The sequence below is a fragment of the Poeciliopsis prolifica genome, unplaced genomic scaffold, assembly GCF_027474105.1.
Source record: "Poeciliopsis prolifica strain line A6 unplaced genomic scaffold, Auburn_PproV2 SCAFFOLD027, whole genome shotgun sequence".
Taxonomy (NCBI): Eukaryota; Metazoa; Chordata; class Actinopteri; order Cyprinodontiformes; family Poeciliidae; genus Poeciliopsis; species Poeciliopsis prolifica.
In genome coordinates this window covers 4,153,301-4,173,212 of record NW_026562402.1, presented here as the reverse complement: position 1 = coordinate 4,173,212, position 19,912 = coordinate 4,153,301, and the positions used below count along the sequence as shown (strand labels likewise).

Genomic DNA, 19,912 nt, shown 5'->3' with positions numbered 1-19,912 from the left:
CGTCTGTGAAAAGATCCATCTCCTGCACCTTCTCCCTTAGCTGCTATTTATGTCTGGAAAAACACACCACTGCTGACCAAAAAAAACCCCAAAAGACAACAACAATCATTAGCAGCCAGGAGGCGGGGCTTAATGTTGTCAATCACAGCTACAAACAGGGCCTTGCAGAGACCTTTGGAGGAGCAGGGGCTCAGGTTTAAATAAGGGGCACACTGAACAAAAACACCATACAATATCAAAGCAACAACCCATATTAATCAAGAATCTAATTAGATCATACTATATCATTGCCATGACCAGGGAAATGCAAAGCAAATATAGTCTATATTTTCCCCAACAGGTATAAAGTTGCCGTTTCTGCTGACAGTCCCAGAGGGCTGAGTTGATCTGAGGAATACCTGGAACATAAAGTGAGAACTTTTCATTGCAAAGATTCTGCAAAACAATGACCTCTCCGGTTCAAAAAGACCCACTTACGCATCAGAGGGTTAAGCCGATACCCTTTGCTATTACAGTTGTATTTGTAGAAAATGGTGTCAAAATGATGTTTATCGCAATAACAATTTACTATCCAGAAAGGTATGCAGAAAGGCTTAAATAAAGCCATCTGTCCTTACATGAATCTTAATGTGAAGATAAAATGTGTCAATGGTAAACTTGGACAGAGCAGCAAACTACTGTTAGAGTTCAGTGTTTAAACATTATTTACATGAACTGTATGTTTAAGTAATTGGACGTTTGACTGAAAAAAACACCCAGATATCTGAAGAGGTCTGTTCATCATAGTTTATTTATGCTCATTTCAAAAGATTCAAACCACTGTCTATTAATCTGAATATAAGAGTAGCTGTCACAGCATTAAATAAAGAGTTTGTCCTTGTAAAGTGGAGACATCCTCCAAGTCTGACTCTAGTGGTCATGGGTTTGAAACGAGTCCAGAATGAGCAGGAAAATCCCAGTGTAGAAAAAACAAATGGCAGATCATCTCATTAATTTATGTCTAAACTAGTTGATATAGTTTCGCTATCTCCTCCTCCCGCTCCAGCTCTTCATATTCTGAATCTCTGGATATGGAGGCGGCAGCGCCCCCAACAGGCTCCCCCGATGTCCACCACTGTCTGCCACTGTGCTCATCCTCCTGACTGTTCACCTGACTCCCATTCATGTGATTGGTCCAGACCTCTTCCTGGTCTCTTCCTGGACTGTCCCCGTCTGCTCTGCATGTGCTGTCAGAAGGCCGGGGGGCCGAGGACTCATCCCTGACCGAGGGAACGGCTTTTGTTTTCAGCTCAGTCTTCTCACAGCATTTCACTTTACCTGCATCGGTTTTTATCTTCGGTCTGCCATCCTTCTGGAAAACAGGCAAACAGAACATCAGGCTAAAATTGTTTCATAACAGGAAATGTTTCACAGTAAACTCCTCATTTTAACCTCTGCTTATTGTCTTCGATGTACAGTGTCGAAGTGAAGTAAGGAGAAGAACTCATGACACATTTACATTCTCCAAAATGCACATCAAGACCCACCCAGCCTGGCTTAAGCGTAGTGTGTTCAATAGAAAAATTTAAAAAGACTTTTCATCTCCATCCCATGTGCAAACTGTCTTTTCTGTCTAAGGTCCCGAAAAAAGTGGTCCATATCCAGGAAAAGTACATGTCTATAAAGTTTCAATCTGGATTTCAGTGCTCTGGAGTACAACTAATTTGGTCACAAATGCGACCAGATTTCTCAATAGTAAATTTGGAAAAAAAAAATCTCAAATCCCTCAACTGTAAACACACAGCAGGGACAAAAGAAAACAAAAAATAAACTCCCTAAGGTTCATAAAAGGTACACATTGAGCCCATAAACCAATCAGAGACAGTAAAGGGTGGGATCCTTGAACCTTTCAAGGTCTGTTTCCTGTAGTCTGAGGGAAGTAGGCCAGACTAGGCAAGGCAGGCAAACAGAGAAAAGTTCAGACCAGATCTACCTGTATGACCTTAGGTTGGTTTGGGTTCCAGAGGTAAGAGTGAACCATTCAGTTTTCACAGACGATATTTCCCGTTTTACTAAACTATTTATCCTGGTGTGGCTTGTGGATGGCAGGCCTGATGTTGAAGACTTGGCAGCCTGAGAAAAAAAGACATACCGGCTGCCGTTTCTTTCTCCTCGAAGTTCTTTTCTTGGTCCTCCTGATGCACAGATAAATCTGCCCTTTGTAGATGACAATAGCGTCGTCATCGGCCAGCAGAGCTGAGTCCCGACTCAAAAGCTCTTCTTTGGACGAACGTCTTCCAGGGGAGATGTTCTTGAGCACGTCCTTGGCTGCTCGGTTGGAGGAAATAAAAGACATTTTCAAAGGACATCCTGGAACCTGCGAGCCAACGAACGAGAGCACCTCGTCAGCCAAATGTCTTCCTGAGCCTGAGACAGATTCCTGTCCTTTTCTTCTGACCACCGCTGGACAGATCCACGTCACATCTGTTGAGTCACTCTGCTTCCGGGCAGGGTCGCCCTCAGAGACAGGGAGGCCTATTTTCCCGATGACTGACTTTGGTAAGCTCTTCAAGGGAACAGTTTTCACCTCGGCCTCCACAGGAATGTTAATTTCCCAATCACCACACTCTTCCATGATTAGATTTATCTAGGAAGAAAATAATAAAGTATGATTAATCTACTTTTCATGTCAACTAAATCCTGACTCAGAAAACATAATTACTGCATTGCACTGATTCAAGAAAAAGAAAAAAAAAAACATACTTTTGTTTTAAGGTTTCTCCAGTGCCCAGGTGTGGCCTATAGCAGGTTGCACAAACTCATCGCTTCAAACAACATTTATTTTACATCAGTGAAGAGTTTTACAATACAGCTCCTAAAGGTAACGTTTATAAAAGTTTAAATAAATATAATAGGTTTTAAATACTGAACAGGTGAAAGGGAAATGACGTTTGAAACGCCTTTAGTGTCTAACCCGGAAAAGTAGATGTGAACTGGGATGTTAGCTCTCTGTCGCCCTCTGCTGTTCCCACCCAGCAAATAAGTCTGACTTCGGTTTTTGATAAAGCGAACATATCCAAGACTCCTTCTGCCTAAACGCATTCAGTATTCTTTGTTAGCTCAATTTAATAAGACAGACAGAAACGAGACAGAAAGAAACGAAAATCTTCTTCACAATCAAAGGTTACACTGAAAAAAGGAGGGCTCCTCGTCGAACCAATATGAGCTGTTATCAAGCTAAATATTACCAAAAAGCTCTTCTCACAAGAACCATCACGACCTTTTCCACTTACCTAGATGAGCGCGGAAGCAGACGAGTAAACCACTAACACGTTCACGACAGTACAATTTCGATTTCCCAAAGAAAAAAGACAAACTTCCGGTGCAGACCTTGTCAGAATAAAAGCGCATGAAACCTGCAGATCTGGAGTAGTAACACATCAGAACGACAAAGAAATACCAGTTTTTTTTTGGTTGTTTTTTTTTACATCTATTCTTTTTGTCATTCGTTTGGACAACATATGCACTTTTAAAATATATTCCATCTAAAAAACTGGAATATTGTAGATAAGTGCCATAATTCTTATATGCGAATCAGTTCTTAAATACCGATTCGGTATATAGGAAAAATAAATCAAGATTGAACTTCTGTGCATTTTTAATGAGTGTTGCTTACAGGTAAAAAAATAAATAAAAAACTTATTAGAATATTACATTGGACCAATCAAAAATGAATGTTTTAAGCACAAATGTCAGGCTTTAAAACTGTTCATTTCTATGCACTCTACTTTGTTGAGCCTCTTCTTGCATGAGTTACTGCATCAACACAGGGAGCCCAGATCGCTTTGATCAGCCTTCATCTGCCTTGTTGCTTTTGGTGTTTCTCCTCTTCCTCTTGACAACAGCCCAGAGATTTAATGCATCAATGTGGCAATGAATTTCATATTGTTTTGAAAATGTTTAGAGGTCTGATGTAATATTCCAATCATAAGAATATGATTCCTAATAATATTGAAAAACAGGACTATGGTCATTGTAGTCCCAACTCTTTCATACATATATGTGTGTATATAGAGTATATATCAACATTTTTTCCCCATTCCAAATTTTATTCTATAAAATAAGTTATTGAGTTTGTCAGTTTTTCATTTTTCTAAAACTTAAAAGTAGAAAGAACAAAAAGTTTAAAATGCAACTTCAACACTGACTTAAGAAAAATACTGCTGTTATCCATTTTATTTAGCTGTATTTCTACCATTTTCTTACCACTGAAAGAAATAAAATATTTGTACTTTCCATTAGGCTTCAATTACAATTTCCTCTTTCAGAAGAGAAGAAGATGGCTGTTTGTGGTGGGAGAAATTAAAAATAAAAATAAAGAGAGACCAACAACCACTTAGTGGCAGGTTTTCCCACTAGAAGATAGAAGATGCTGCAGGATCTGCAGTGAGAAAAATGACCAAAAAATGTAAATTAATTAATTAATAAAAATTTATTTAAATAAATAAAAAAACAGCTGTTTTGTATTCACAAGATGATTTGTGTTGGTGGACTGAGGGCAAAATGATTCAGAGGATTAGAAAAGTTGGGAACCTCTGGATTAGAATTTCAGATTAAAAGCACCTTCTGAAAATAAAGTGGAGGTGGGTATGAAACATACTTTTCTTTAAGCCTACATTTATGTATTAAATTGTTTATAATCTTAACTATTTTTTCATTAGCAGGACACAATCACAATCAACATAAATGAAGGCTTTATGGAATTAAAATGTGTTTCACTTAGTAATTGAGTTTCTGGGGGGAAAATAAATCAAATTACTTTAATATGAATGTACATTGGCTTAGGAATATTTAGGCTGTCCTCAGAGGAACTTAGTCCAATGAAAACATCTTAATGTAGAAATGTGGGCTAAATGAAAGATGAATACTTTGTACATGTAAAGTTTTGGTATTTAGTATTTCACACTAACTTTTTCACTTTGGCTTTCTCTTTACCAATTAAATGAAATAGACTCGCACCACCGTAAGAACATTAAAACAATGAATTTACAAAGTGTGTGCTTTCCTTTAAGCATTAATGTAAATTAGAATGAGAACATTTGCACTTTAATAGTTGTTAGAAAAAAGTTAGTACAAAGGCAGCTAACTTTGCAGATCCAGTGCAGACAGACTGGATGGGCAATCTGATGTTACAACAGAGGTAGACTTCTTATTTTACTGGCAAATTAGATACAGCAGAAACTTTTCTGGCACACATAACCACATCAGAAAGCACTTTGGGTGGAGCTTTAATCCATAGGACCAGAACCAACTGTTAAAATATTAATGCATTATGCATCAGTACAAATTCATGCCATTTTCTCAGTAATGTGCAACCTTAAAAACCCAAAAACTTCCACATTACCTTAGAAAAGGAGTGTTTAGGTCTGTGATTTAGGAGTCTTGTATGTCACACTACATCTCTGAGGTTAGTAAGTGTTGCATGACTCCTTTTTTAAATAGACTAAAAATTAAGAGGCAATGAGAAACCAACAATAAACTCAAACTCTAACCCTATATTAACATTAAAATACTAACATTGCCTTAATAGAAACCAATTAGTGCAGCTATTTGTAGAGTCGTGCTCAGATACAACCAAATTTATAAAAACATGTTGCATATTTCAGAAGAGTGTTTAGAAACGGAGCAAAAATGTTACATGACTAACTATTTCATCCGTTAGGTGAAACATGAAGCTCCTGTCTAGTGTTGTAGTGTTGTAGTGTCCCAGCACTGCTTTGGGTTATTTGTGTTGCTTTTTTGCCTGATGTTCATTGGGTCTCCTGATCTGTTCGTGTCTTTTTAACCCCTCGGGGACAGCGGAGAGGTCACTGCCGGCAGGAGGCTTGTGTACCCCACAGTTGGGGTGGCTGATCCTCGAGGAGGTTTTCCTCGCAGCCTTCGTTCGCCCTACTCGTTTACTTGCCGGCTCTGTCGCTGACATCCACATCTCCAACCCTTCCAAACTGGTGCCGGATTTGATAACGGGAAGAAAAGTAGGGGGGACACAGCACAGACACATGGTGCGTTTCCTTGTCCGCCCCATTCTCCTAGTGTTCGCGTTGACTTCCACATCTGTCTGTGTCTGAAGGTCCTCAGGCGAGTCCTGTAACTGGGGAAGGTCGTTTTCGTCGGTGAAGTCCTCGTCAATGGGTTCAATGTAGTTGAACACAGACTTGGCTTGAGGTGAAAAGGAGCAGCAGTTTTCCTTTGAGACACACGGATTTCTCAGAGTTCTGGAGTGAGGAGGCGGTGAGTGCTCCCCTTCAGTCCGGACGTTAACGTCCAGTTTATCTGGACTGGGAAAGTCCCGCAGAGAAACCTCTTTGGCTTTTACAACATCTCTCGACAGGTCACTTCCGTCCACTGGACCTCCGGACTTTGTTTGTACCACGCTTGCTGAGACACACCGACGTGGGATTTCATCAATCTTTTGAAGGTAAATTTTCACATCAGCTGTAATCCCAAACATGTTCCTGAGCTGGTGGTCGGACTTTTGACAAGGTTCTGGTGCTGATGAAGATGTGCCCACAGGACCAGGAAGTTCAGAGATGTGCTGGTTAGAAAAAAAACAACACAATTATTCAACAACAAAATCTGCTGGGTAGAGAAAAACATAGAAATGAATACATAGAATCCTTCTTTGCATATTAATCTCCAGAGGCGAGTAATCCACGGTCAGAGAAACAGCATGCTGCCTAGGATCTACATGAGTTGGAAATTTGTAGAAATATACACAAAGATTTTAGGATTTAAATTCAGAACATCATTTTAGTAAGCTCCTAGATCCCCAGATCCTCTCCGACCCCACCCACCCCAACCATGGACTGTTTTCTCCCCTGGCGTCTGGAAGAAGGTTCCGCAGCATCTTGTGCAGAACAACCAGATTACTGAACAGTTTCTTCCCCTGGGCCATCAGACTGCTTAACGCCACTTAACACCCCTCCACACACACTCACAAACCAAATGACCCCCCATGGACATGGTCAATACATGCACTTTAGTTTTGTTTTTTTCACAACACAGACCCTGTGTATTCTATGGCACTTGTATTGTATTTATTTATTTATTGGGTAGTATAAGGTTTTAGCTCTGCTACACTGGTAGCCAAGTAACGACATTTTGTTGTCAAGATTCACCTTGTGTTTTTTTTTGTACAATGACAATAAAGGAAGTCTAAGTCTAACACTCTCTAACTTTCTTCAGTCACTATAAATGGTTCTGTTTATGGGTGTCAGAAATCCCCTACTGCAGTCAATACAACATCAGTTCTCAAACCTCCAGCTGAAGACATTCTGCTTACATTTTGAGTCTTTGTCTCACAGATCAGTTGCTCCAGGTTTTCCATGATGTTCCTCATGCAGAATCCTTCTTTGCAGAGGTGATTGTGCTATAAAAAGCCACTATATGGCCAGAAAATACATAACTCTGTCCTTCTAAGACTCAGTCCACATGAAGACCAGATTAGATGTATCTGCAAAAATACTTCATAATTTAGGCTGTGTGTCTAAATGATCGTTTGTGTTTTGGGAGACCTCAAATAATCGCTTTTGAAAATGGAACCCAGAGTAGAAAAATCTCAAGACATCAATTTTATGTTTGAGTTTGTGCATGCGAGTTGTGTTTTAAATTTTTAAAACCTGCCGAGAGGTAAAAGTTTTAAATGAAGATGCGTCATCATCTGGGATATTTGAAAACAACAGAAAACTGCCTCTGGGAAGAACAAGCCAGGACTTGTTACAAGTCTTGCTGAAGCTCTGAATAATTATTCATCTTTCTAGTATGAATGGTCTGGTTGATGATCAGGTTTTCACAGGAGCACTTGGAACCAATGTTCCAAATTCAATATGGCCGCCCCGGGCATCTTGTTTCAGCCCAAAAGCAAAGTTTATTCCAGCGTCTTAAAAAGCACAAAGTGGTGAAAATTTTAGATTAGATTTCTACTCTGGTTCACATCAACCAAAGCAGCTCTGGACTAGATCAGTCCAGCTCAGGATCATTGGTAGGCCAACAGCAGGAACATTTCAGTGAATTAGTAACACTACAGTCAATCAGCCACTTTCACCTTAATGAGGTTCCCAAGTGATCAGCACTTTGTTAAATCAGCATGCTCTGTGATGCCTTTGAGTTCAGCAAACATCAGACATGTGCTTGAGGATAATTGCTTTTATGCATAAATTCAATCCAGAAACGTCTGCTGAATCCAGTTCAATCTACTGATTGGATCGCAAAGAAAACCTGAAACTGGTACCAGGTTAATATCAATAACCAACATTTATTTCCATCCTGTTGCCATTTGTGTTTGTCTAAAAACTTAAAAATAGTTGCTCTTTCAATATTACAAGGTTTTTACAAGGTTTTTATTAAGGTTATTACAAGAAGGTTTGTGGTTCTAAGCCTATTTTACTTAGCTGAACTAATGGGGAAAAATGGCTTTTTGGATTGTAATGGTTGGAGACCACTGATCTGGCCCCATAAGGCTGAAGTTGATTTGTGATTCAGGAAACGACCTCACCTGTACTGTGGCAGGATGTTCATCCTTGCTGGGACTCCCTGAGCTTCCCGCCTCAGTGTCCATCTCCAGATTATCTGGACACTGCTCAGTGATTCCCATCAGACACTTTGGGTTTACACTCTCAACTCTGACCAGCTCTGTGGGACCGGAACCATCGAAGCTGATGGGGGGGCTCTGGACCCAACCTGTGTCTCTTCCTCCCGTAGCATTACTCCTGCTGCTGGAGCTTCCACTGCCCAACCCATCCTTCAGGCCAGAGCCAGACCTGGGCTTGGGTGGAACATAAGACACAAAGATCACATGGTCTTCCTCTTCGCAGTAAACGGAGGACATGTTAGAGGACAGAGAGCAGTTGTCGTCACAAAGATCAATCACTTCGTTTGTTAGTGGTCCCGCTGATCTGACTGGCTGTTGTAAAGACGAAAATGAAGATGGAGGAAGTGACTGTGTGGCAATGGGGGTCACAGAAGGCAAGCGGCCTACTTTGGTTCCATAAAACATCCTTCCATCATACAGCATCCAAGAATTTGGATTTTCCGGCAGGGTTTCATTGGGAATTTCTTGCTTCTTGGAGAAGTGGGCAGATTCAGAAGTAGGCGATTTTATGGCTACACAGCTACCCATCTCCTCTATGACCCACCGTGTTGGACTGTAAGGTCTCCCCGATACCTTTGGAATCAGTTTTAACTTGGGGGTTGGTCCTTTTTTTAAAGGTGCATCACAGGTGAATGGTTCTGATCCTGCACTCTTGCACAGCGAATCACAAGTGTCTACCATCGCTGCCAGTTCTCTGACCCTCTCAGCCGCAGAGCCAATGGCTCTGTGGCCCACAGGTGACCCATCCAGAGGTGACCCAATCTCCACTTGGGTCACCTCTGGGCTCTCCGTCCTGTCTGGTGACATGTAGATGACAATAGGGGAGCTACATTTGGTAGAGACGCTTGCAGTTGGAGAAAAGGTCTGATCCTTGACAACTGGCTGATGCTCGGACACGGAGACACTCGGGACATGTGCTTCAGTAGGGAAATTTGGGACTTCTGACTTACAAAGTGCTTGAGATGTCTCTGATGCTGAAATCTCACTGAAGCCTTCTACTGACTGGTATCCGGTCTGGGGAATCCTGGCCCCGGTCTGCTGCTGAGGGTTTTTGGTTTTTAAGGAGTCCATTTGACCAGCCAACACATTCAGCGGAGAAACAAATGGTGGAGAGGCGCTCTGAAGCAGGGGCTTAAACACTGTAAGAACTTTCTGAGGAGCTGCAGTCAGGTAGGACCGTTCATCGGTCTTCTGGAAAGGCATCTGCATCGGGGCGGACTGTCCATTAATTATCTGGCCAGGTGTCTGGATGGGAAAAGACTGGACAGGGATCTGAGTCGGGAAGAACTGTGTATTGAGTAACTGAACAGGCGTCAGGGTCAGGTCAGACAGTCCGCTGGTCCTCAGGACGGGCGTCTGAGTGAGGAATGACTGTCCATTGATTACCTGAGTCAAGCAGGACTGTCTGTTACTCCTTTGGACGTCCTGCTGGGTCGGGGGAGTCTGGCTGTTGCTCCGTTGGAAACGAATCAGCTTCATATTGTCCTTTTCATCGGCTCCAACAGCAGGCATTACCTGGTAGTGGACGCTCCTCCTACCCGCAAAAAAAAAAAAAAGAGCACATGAGCACATGAGAAAAAATAACAGAAATATCAAAACTACACATTTTAATCTCCAAGAAACATTCTCCTGCTCAGCAGCTATTGTAGCTTCACTAATCAGCAGATCAACTAAAAAGCCTGGTTGTAAAGCTGAACTGCAGCCAAAGGAATAGATTTTGAGCTTTAGAAAATCTCACAGAGCTTCAGTGATTCAAAACGGTTGGAAATTAATTTGTGAGCTTCTCTGGCAGATGTGGGATTTCTGAGAAACCTCCAGGCTCTGCTGTTCTTGCTCCAGAGTTCTCGAGAAGATCCCGAGACCTGTGAGGCTCTTTGTGTGCTTACACATGGTGTGCAAATGTGCAAAATGGTGTTGCACATTCATACAATTCATTCCACTGAAATAATTCATTATAGAATGCGGCATGAATGGCAGCTAGTTATTTAACAAAGATTATTTAACAAAAAATTAATGAAGATTCGACAGAAACGATTTCAAAATACTCATTTCAACAGTTCAAGTCATCCTTAATATTTTAGCACTTTATTAGAGAAGCAGCCTAATAAAGTTTAAATCTTTATTAGGCCTAATCAAGCTTAAATTTGTCTGAGTCCCTTTTTAATGATGTAAAGGAGAGAGTCAATGCTTTTTTCGTTTCTGTTACTTTACTTGTGCCTGAACAGTAAAAGGGTTGTCTCCAACATACCTGTCCATGTCGCTCTCCTAAACTGATAAAAGCTGCTTTACAATGAAGGGAAGGAGGGAACAAGCCTCCAGGAACAGGCTACTTCCTGCTTTCTGCTGGATGCGGGTCACAGGTCAGCACATCTACTGACGGCATCCATCACTGACGTGTCTGAAACACCCGGTCATCGACACTTTGCAGCTTATATCTGAACAAACACTGGCGGCTTTTCTTCCAAAGAACACCGTTAACTGAAGTCCCTTCTTCTTCTACGATTTTAATGTTTGCCTGTCGTGCTGCTGCCACCTGCAGGATGGAGGTTTAAGACGATTTGTTTTGCGTTTTTGGTTTTCTTTTTTTCGTCTTTTTTAATTTTTATTTTTTAGATGAACTGTATGAATAATTTTCACCTTTCACTTCATTCGCATTCGGGACTGAAATACATTATTTATAATTTAATTAGATTGAGAAATGGCATTATTTTTATTTTATTTCAAGCATGTATTTTGTCTTTAAAATTAAAGGCATTATGATTTTGTTGAACTATTGCCCCCTGGGGGTAAAAAACAAAAAAACCCATCGAATTCTATCATGTTATTATTTTTCATTTAACTTACGTCAGATTTATTGCTTGGACATCTGTAGATGTTTCCAAACTTTTTAAAAAAATAAAAAGTTACTCCTGCAGAATAATATTTTATAAATAAAATTTCATGAAACTTTTACATCTTTTAAAAGAAATACTTGAGGAACGTTTGCCTCACCGCAGCCTTTCTATGCAGATGACATACGTACCTCAATGTGCTGAGAAACACATTACATTCATTTGCTCTTAGAGAATATATGTTTTTAATCAACCAACTGCGAGGTGGCAAAGGCAAAGAATGTGCATCACATTGCTATATTGCTCCTTTATAAAACAGAGGAGACTTACTTATTTACCAATAAGTAATAATTACAAAGAAATATAATTTAAACAGTCAGGTATTCACCAACATTGTCCTCTTATCAGTGAGTCACTACTTTAAGGGGGTGAATATTTATGAAAATGTCTATGCACTAAATGGATAATGTCTCACTAAAGTTTACACATAATGCAATGGTAGGATTAATATCGATCTCCGTCACTCCTCACTAGTTCCTCCTGTTATCTCTCTGCTTCCACCCATTGAGTCCTTGCTGTTCTTTTACCCTGGTTGCCTGTGGTCTTGTGATTTTTTTTTCCCCAGTTAGTTTCTTAACTTTTTATTAAAAACTTCATCACCTTGCCTCGCTGCATTTGGGTCCACTTTAAAACCAACAGTTACAACAGCTCTTAGTCTTTGCATTTGGGGTCATTACTGAAAAAAACCTTGATTGAAATATTTGATATTTTGAAATTCATAATCAATGAGCGGTTGGACAATACTAAAATGTGAGATTTTATTTTGTATTTTTGAGACTGTAATCAATCAATCAATCAATCAAATTTTATTTGTATAGCACATTTCAGCTACAAGGCATTTCAAAGTGCTTTACAAAGACATGTCAATCCAAAACTGCCATTAAGACGCAGAATGAGAAGGTTGGAAAGATACAATCATTTAAAGAACAAGGCACATTTTAACAAGAAAGTTCAGTTTTGTGCGTTAATGACTGCGTTTGTTGATGGAGGTCTTCACTCGGACTCTTCGGTAGTGGTCATCCCTTCATTCAAAAACAGCATTAATTCTATTGATAAAAACAAAGCAGCTGCAGTAGTAATACAAACAACAAATGTCTACCTGTCCATCATGGATGTGTTTGGAAGTTAGATTAGCCAAGCAACAAAGTACTAAAAGAATCTTACCCTAAATTCACAGTATAGATCATTTTTCTGTCAATCTTTTTGATTTCAGACAGAAATGAAAATACTGACCAAATAAATTGTGTGTGTGTGTGTGTGTGTGTGTGTGTGTGTGTGTGTGTGTGTGTGTGTGTGTGTGTGTGTGTGTGTGTGTGTGTGCGTGCGCCTTAAGTCAGAAATCTGGTCTACAAATCAGATGAGTTCCCATTTAATCTGAACACCGAATACTCAGGCATGTTTTCCCAGCAGATCATCCAAGAGACTCTCACACATGTACAGGCAGCGAGGTACATGGAAGAAGCCTGGAGAAGAGACCACACACAGATTATAATGTGAAAGAAAATTCAAGTGGCAGCACACCCGACCCCATGACCATTGTGTTCAATATATGTTCAGAATTATACTGTCTTGTGTGACTGATCTCTCCGTATTTTAAGCAGCACGTGTGATTTTGTGTTTTCTGCTTACCCTTAAATGGTCCTCCTTTAAAATCCAAAGCGACTTTCCCTTCTTGGGTCAGATAGCCAAACCACTCACCGCTCTCAGGGTCAGGAAACTGGACAAAGACAGAAATACCCCAGTGGATGGAGAGTCACAGAGTTTGTTGGTCATTCAAAATCAAAGTTTCAAAACAGGTTCAGAGGTTGTCAGAAAAAAATCAATGAACTGATTCACGACTAGAAGATAAGATGTGACAGCTTCTACAGTTGTGGAGTGTAAAGGATTGGGTTTGGAATTTAACCCAACATGATGGGATGATAAAGGTGAAAGAACATCTTAATGCAGAAAAGACTGCATTGATGATCCTTACTCTATTGATGATCCTTACTCTATTGATGATCCCTACTCTTAGAACTATTGGGTAAAATTAAGCTTCATATCAGTATGTAGTTCAGGAGATCAGATTACAGTTTTCTGGCTGAAGTGTACAATAAAACTATGTATATAATTATCCACACTTAGTAATATAGAATGAAGCCCATAAGACTGTTGTAAAAAATAACTGTCACACTCTTGTCCTCATGTTAGCAAAGAGAAAATGTGCTTTAAAAACCAACAAAAAACATCTGACATCTAAGAAGAAGAAAACAGTACAATTCAGATTCTTCAAAATGGAAAAAAAAAAAAAGTTTAGTGGGTCGTATCATCTAGAAATTCCTAAAATACAAAAGTCCACTTTGGTTCTAAAGATGGTGATAGAGTTCTTTAGGTCTGACATGGCTTTCAGAATTAGAAATGAAAGGGTTTTGTTGTTGCGGCTGCTTCACCTGCAGGCTTCACTCACATGGCTAAAGGTGTAGTCGTAGACCCTGAAGAAGTTCTCCAGCAGCTCGGGGTTCTTGGTCTGACTGTAGGCCATGAGGAAGGCGATGAGCGCCTCGCTGTGAGGCCACCACAGCTTCATGCTCCACTCCAGCTGCTCACACAAACACAAGGTCCAATCTGGCGCCTTTACGGACACGGACCTTCATATGAAAGGCAAAGTGCAACGCAGCAGTTTCTGCGTGCACACTGACCTGAGTGGGGCAGTGACCATCCACGTCCAGGAAGTAGAAGAGGCCACCGTGGGCTTTATCCCAGCCACTCTCGAAAGGAAGCTCCACAAACTTTTCAATGGCAGTTCTCTGGATCTCCTTGTTTTCGTTGTCGGCAGCATAGCGCAGCAGGAACCAGCCTGCTTCCAGGGCGTGGCCTGTATCAGAGAATGAGACAGAACAGAGGAGACTGTTGAGCAAGCAGCTGGGAACCAGGAAACTCATTTATTTTAACTGACAAAAAGCAAAAACAGGAGAAAAAACAAAAACAAAACAAATGATCATGCAATTTTACATAATTTGTTTGAAAAGGAGCAGGTAGAAAACACAAGACCTTGTGATTTCCTGCCCCTCAACAACACTCATCAACCTACAGACGTTTCAGTCTCTCCACACCAGATCAACTCTTAAATTATTCCCACACTTTATGTCAATTACACCTCACATTTTGATCCATAAATGTGCAATTACTTATACATTTTTAGTATCAACAATAACATTCTTGGTCTTTGATTCACCCATTCTATGCAACATACTCCCAATAAGCTCCTTTTTGAACAGTTTTTTAAGCTGGTTTGTATTTGAACTTTATTAAACTCATCTTTCAATCCATTCCATAAATTGATGCCACACACTGATGTATATATATACATCAGTGTGTATGTATATATATATATATATATATCAGTGTGTTTTGTTTAGTTTGAAATTGGACTCCTTTTATATTACAACGCCCTTATAACTAACCTTATGGTTCAACATTCACTAACACTGAGTGTCACCTGGGTTCTGCAGCCGGCCCAGACATCCAGGCAGCTCTTCTCCGGTCGCAGACACGTTCTCCAGGATCGCTGTGCCGTCTCTCTGTGCCGGATTACACCCAATGAAACAACAAAAGGCTTCAACCATATTCTACTCCAGAATTAATAATAATTAACCTAATGTAAAATAAAAAGCACGCTCTCATGTGCAAAGTCATTCGACCTTCATTTCTTTTAGATTTTACTGTCGTCTGTAAACCGTCAGGCTTTCTGCAGATCTGTCCATTAACTCCAGCTGATTTCAGTCTGGTCCTTGTACAAAACAACTTTTAGACATCGCTTTCATTTCTTTGTGTTTGAAAGAAATGATTCTTGCTCATTCTTACAAGAATTAACAATCATATTATATATTTTATTAGAATAACCTCAAAGCAAATGTCTAAGCATATATAACTCTTCATTAGTCATCTGACCAATAGACCCGAATTCAACATGAAAGTTTTATGCAACCGTCATTTATAGAGCAATTATGTTTCTACCTGAGGCCATAATATAGACTTATATGTCTTCATAGATTTAGACTAAGAAAAGAAAACAGTAAGTTATTTTAAAGTGCAAGAAAGCAAAAACAGAAACAGCTTCATTTGATTAAACATGAACAAATATTGTATTATCTGATTTATTTATACATTCATTTTTCCAGCTGTGGTAAAGCAATAATATCATCAAAACAGGGATTAATCATCTAAGTTTCTATGTGGCACAAATTGAAGAAATGATGGTAAATAATATAAGATGTTATTTTTAATAGAAGTACATACACTAAGTAGATAAGCTTGTAAAATTGCTTAAAACAGTAAATAAGATGCCGATTTAAAACAAAAAATTTATTGTGAAAGAAGTCTATATGTACACCTTTAGTAAATGTTGAAAATTGTCCCTTTGTAGCAATTAATGTACCAGAATTAGCCTACATCTATATGTTAATTTTGAAATGTTTGCATGAAAAACCTGTGTTCACTGGACACACACCTGGACATGTCGCTGAATCTCACTCACACACCAACTTCCCAGTTCTGCGTACTTCTTCCGCGTCTCAGGCCGGCCTTCGGACAGCTGCTGGACCAGGCAAAGCAGCATCATGGGAACTGCCATGCTGTTGGTGGGAACGTCCCCTGGAAGCTGGGGCCTTCCCAGACCCGACGCGTCCTCCCGGACCCAGTAAATCAGCTGCTCCATCATCTGCTCGGCCTCCAGCTGAAACGTACCGCAGTGGAGCACGGGCACACGTACAATGTGTGAGAACCACCAGGAATGTGCCTCCGAATAAATGGTGTTTAAAGGTGCAATATTGTTTTCACTACTTCAACATGACATCAGCTAATAAACACTGCAGTTACAGTAAACAAGTTATTATAATGTTATTAATGGCAAAAATTTCATTGGCATGAAGATTTTTTTTTTTACATTCCCTGTTAGGTAAACAGTGGTGAAGCATCATTTAGCTACAGTCTTAGAAATTAAAAAACAAAATGTAAAAATGTCAAAGTTCATCAGGAATACAAGTTGACAGATTGGGACAGATTTATTCCTACCTGCATTTCCATGTCGCCAGTGACCCTGCTCAGTTCGTCCATGGCCATTATATAGAAACACTCACTGAATATGGTCCTCTGAACTTTGACAGCTTTGCCATCTCTTGTTAAGCAAAAGGCACATTTCCACTGATTTCCATTAGTGGACACACGTGCAAACTTTCTGAGGAATTCTCCCCCTGCAAAGCAAACAGATCAGTGTGGTTTATGTTTTGACGCACCAAAAATCCAACGCCTTTTTTGACTGCTCTTAAATGTTATGCTCTGACATTACCAGTTTTAAGAAAAGAGGATGTATGCTGTTGTTGATGTGAGAGCTTGGACAAAGGAAGCAATCTAATTCTGGTCAATAATTGGCCAAGGCGCATGACAGATAACTGTCGGACTGTAAAATCCTACCAGCTTCGTCCTGCAGGAGGTTATTAGAAAGCAGCTCAGAGCAAACAAAACCCCTGCCCTGAAGTGGACTGATCACATACCCAGGCCCAAAACGGGACAAAAAGCTTCATCACATCATGAGGTGTGTGTGTGTGTGTGTGTGTGTGTGTGTGTGTGTGTGTGTGTGTGTGTGTGTGTGTGTGTGTGTGTGTGTGTGTGTGTGTGTGTGTGTGTGTGTGTGTGTGTGTGTGTGTGTTTATCCTATCAGGAAAAAACTGCCAACTTTAGTTTTAACGATTCAAATGTTTCGACTCACAGGAGCCTCAAACTTACCGGCCTTTGCTGCTTCCAGGATGTCAGGCCTGTGGAAGCGGTCCATGCTGCGATAGAGACGGCAGTACATCCACACCTAGAAAAAAAAAAAAAACATTCAGATGTTAAGTCTGGAAGAAAGTTTACTGGGAGGAGAATATATTGAAACATCCATTGCAGAGACTGACCTGTCTTCCCTGTAGCCACACATACTTCAGCTCATCATAAACATTACCGTCCCTCCCAATGCAAGTGAAGAAGCCTCTGAAGCAGGAAGTGAGACACGTTTGTCACAGAAACCATAACTGAATGCACCGTGACCAGTCGTAGAGCAGATGTGTAGTTACGGTACCCGTGTACGGAGTCGTGGGAATATTTGAGCCAGAATTCCACGACAGCGTCCAGCTGCGCCCGGATGTGCTGCCGGCACTCTTCCAGCTTCTCAACAGACATGCTTCCTGACAGACAGCATGGCGAGATCAACAACCAGGACCAACTGCATGCTGACTCTGCAGCTGCGCTTCATTCATCATTCTACAGTTTTATTACATTCAGAAGAACAAAAGTGTGAAAATGGCCACTTCTAACTGTTAAAGTTTTTCTGTCAATGTCAATAAGTTTGAGCTGAATAACAAAAAATTAAGGGTGCACCGATTTATCAGCCAGCCGATTTTCTTAGTTTTGGGAGATCAGTGATCGGCCGATTTTTATATATGAAGCCGATCTTATCCACTGATCTTATCTAACTTGGCAAACATTTAAGAATCAGCCACTGTCCTCTTTTGCTCTCTGGTGAAAAAGATTTGACTGACAGACTGGCCCACCAAGATATCACTGCACGTTTATAATTAACAATAGTGACTCCACTGTTGTTGTCAATATCGCAATAATTTTCTTGCTATACTGAGCAACAATTCAGACAAAAAAAATCAGTATCGGCCAAAATCGGAATCAGCAGGCTAAGCTTTTTAAAAGATGATTGGCCAGAAAAACACAACCTGTACACCCCTACATTTACCACATTTCCACTTTCTCGCATTTCATTTTCCCCATTTTTTTTCTTTCGTCACTTTACTCTTTACTCCTTTTAATGTTCAAATGATTCTAACAAAAGTATTCACCTAATAAATATTTGGGTAATAAAAATCGAGTGATGACTAGTAAGAGAGCAGTTTGATTTGTGTAAAATATAACCAACAGAGTCGCTTGATAGACATTTGCCTCTATGTCCAACATCAGTGTCTGTCCTTAAAAATGCACTTCCAGAAGAGCAGTCAAACTGATGTTGTTGTGGCTAATACCTCAATGAATCCTAGAAATGACGCACACAAGCCAATTCAAATGACACCTTCTAACCCAAAAACTGCTGACATCTTATTCCAGATTTTGCTGAGCTCAGTTCCTGGCTGCATGTTCATTTTATTGCAACCTCCTAAAAAGTGGTGCTGTCAAAGACAAAATGTTTCATTTATTTACCATCTTCAGTCCTGTTTTAAATGTAAAGTTTTAAGAATTCAAATCTGATCCTGTGGGATTTAAAGCCTCATGATAATCTGACCTAGAGATTCTTCTGCCGCTTGAAGCGCAAACAGAAAACTCTGCCTAATCCTAATCCGTCCTGGAGATTAAACAAGTGAGATGCTGGCTCTCTGCGTTTCGAAACGCAGCTATGTTAAAGGACGGCTTTTACCTGCAGGTCCAGCCGCGGTCCGCCTGTCTGCTCTGGATCAGCTCCGCTGCTTGTGTGGGTCACATGACGCAGCAGGAAGGGAAAATAAACAGCCAATCGGAGCCGAGCAGGTCCGACCGACTCAGGGGATTCGGAACTATTTACATTTAGTTCGCTGAACGCCAGCAGCCTTCAGGAGTTATGTGTTCCTCATGAAGAGCACATATACGACGAGTTATGTATAATTAAGCCAATGGTTTAAGCCAACAACAATTATAAACTACCATGGACATCAGAGCGACTCCACAGCGCCCCCTGTCTGTACAGAAGGACACTCCTGATCCATTGTGATCCGTGACTCATGTTTTTGTCCCATTCTTGATATGATAGGTCAAGAACACTCAGCTGCAAATCAAAGACACTTAAAAAAAAAACACTTTTCAAAGCCAGAAGCTCTCATATTCAAAAGTTTCTGCTCAGGCTAAACAATAAACATATAAAAAATAAAATACTTTATATAGAAATTGACTATCATAAAAGGCCAAAAAGAGAGATTGGATGCAATTCCAAGGTGAACTCAGGGATTTAAAAACGAAAGGCTGCTTGTGCTTTCCTGTAAGAGCCACTCTATTCTGAGAGAACATATTATGAATAAGAATTTGTTCTCCAACTCACTGGTTTAAATGAAAAAGTTAAAAATGAGATCAAATGAATTATTTCTAAGTCAGGTATTGTATAAAAAAATAAACCACATTCTGTCTTTAACAAAAAAGCACAAGAAGGCACGGATGACTAAACAGAGGGTCAAAATTAAAATTAATGAAGCTGTGAATCAACCAACGAATCATGAAAAAAAAAAACCCCAAAAAAAACAGGACAATTAGTTTTTTTTTGTTTTGTTTTGTTTTTAATTAGATAAAAGATCATCAGATTGGTAAAAGTTCTAATTTGCTCATTAATTTGATCTCTGACAAGGTGAAC

At 40.1% G+C, this 19,912-nt stretch overlaps 3 protein-coding genes across 6 annotated transcripts; all 3 read right to left on the bottom strand.

Annotated features, from left to right (window-relative positions):
- Nucleotides 1–771: 771 nt before the first annotated feature.
- On the bottom strand, nucleotides 772–3,362 carry LOC129371863 (uncharacterized). 3 transcript variants are annotated; one of them, XM_055048711.1, is made up of 3 exons: nucleotides 3,273–3,362; nucleotides 2,132–2,626; nucleotides 772–1,351 (listed from the first exon to the last, which is right to left on the bottom strand). In XM_055048711.1, exons 2-3 carry the CDS (start codon nucleotides 2,612–2,614, stop codon nucleotides 1,001–1,003), a joined length of 834 nt encoding a protein of 277 aa, XP_054904686.1. In that variant the 5' UTR covers nucleotides 2,615–2,626; nucleotides 3,273–3,362; the 3' UTR covers nucleotides 772–1,000. The 3 variants fall into 3 exon arrangements, with proteins under 3 accessions (XP_054904686.1, XP_054904689.1, XP_054904688.1); XM_055048714.1 differs by having other exon boundaries at nucleotides 772–1,348; XM_055048713.1 differs by lacking the exon at nucleotides 3,273–3,362 and adding an exon at nucleotides 2,743–2,806.
- Nucleotides 3,363–4,448: 1,086 nt separating this feature from the next.
- lrif1 (ligand dependent nuclear receptor interacting factor 1) lies at nucleotides 4,449–11,083 on the bottom strand. The gene is made up of 3 exons (XM_055048702.1): nucleotides 10,878–11,083; nucleotides 8,534–10,163; nucleotides 4,449–6,574 (listed from the first exon to the last, which is right to left on the bottom strand). The coding sequence occupies exons 1-3, from the start codon at nucleotides 10,883–10,885 to the stop codon at nucleotides 5,762–5,764; spliced, it is 2,451 nt and encodes an 816-aa protein (XP_054904677.1). The 5' UTR covers nucleotides 10,886–11,083; the 3' UTR covers nucleotides 4,449–5,761.
- Nucleotides 11,084–12,310: 1,227 nt separating this feature from the next.
- Nucleotides 12,311–18,998, bottom strand: renbp (renin binding protein). 2 transcript variants are annotated; one of them, XM_055048709.1, is made up of 11 exons: nucleotides 18,953–18,998; nucleotides 17,615–17,720; nucleotides 17,451–17,526; nucleotides 17,284–17,359; nucleotides 16,573–16,751; nucleotides 16,010–16,234; nucleotides 14,999–15,080; nucleotides 14,199–14,374; nucleotides 13,950–14,098; nucleotides 13,150–13,237; nucleotides 12,311–12,983 (listed from the first exon to the last, which is right to left on the bottom strand). In XM_055048709.1, exons 2-10 carry the CDS (start codon nucleotides 17,713–17,715, stop codon nucleotides 13,198–13,200), a joined length of 1,104 nt encoding a protein of 367 aa, XP_054904684.1. In that variant the 5' UTR covers nucleotides 17,716–17,720; nucleotides 18,953–18,998; the 3' UTR covers nucleotides 12,311–12,983; nucleotides 13,150–13,197. The 2 variants fall into 2 exon arrangements, with proteins under 2 accessions (XP_054904684.1, XP_054904683.1); XM_055048708.1 differs by having other exon boundaries at nucleotides 13,967–14,098.
- Nucleotides 18,999–19,912: the final 914 nt, after the last annotated feature.

Excerpts from the sequence above, each read along its gene's own strand:
- renbp (XM_055048708.1), bottom strand. The coding sequence starts at position 17,715 with ATGTCTGTTGAGAAGCTGGAAGAGTGCCGGCAGCACATCCGGGCGCAG. Across the intron at positions 17,527-17,614 it reads TCCCACGACTCCGTACACGG|AGGCTTCTTCACTTGCATTG; the intron begins GTACCGTAACTA and ends TTCCTGCTTCAG. Across the intron at positions 13,238-13,966 it reads ACGACTACACCTTTAGCCAT|TTTCCTGACCCTGAGAGCGG; the intron begins GTGAGTGAAGCC and ends GTCTTTGTCCAG.
- LOC129371863 (XM_055048711.1), bottom strand. The coding sequence starts at position 2,614 with ATGGAAGAGTGTGGTGATTGGGAAATTAACATTCCTGTGGAGGCCGAG. Across the intron at positions 1,352-2,131 it reads GGAGAAAGAAACGGCAGCCG|AAGGATGGCAGACCGAAGAT; the intron begins GTATGTCTTTTT and ends CCTGTTTTCCAG.
- lrif1 (XM_055048702.1), bottom strand. Across the intron at positions 6,575-8,533 it reads AACATCCTGCCACAGTACAG|CACATCTCTGAACTTCCTGG; the intron begins GTGAGGTCGTTT and ends TTTTCTAACCAG.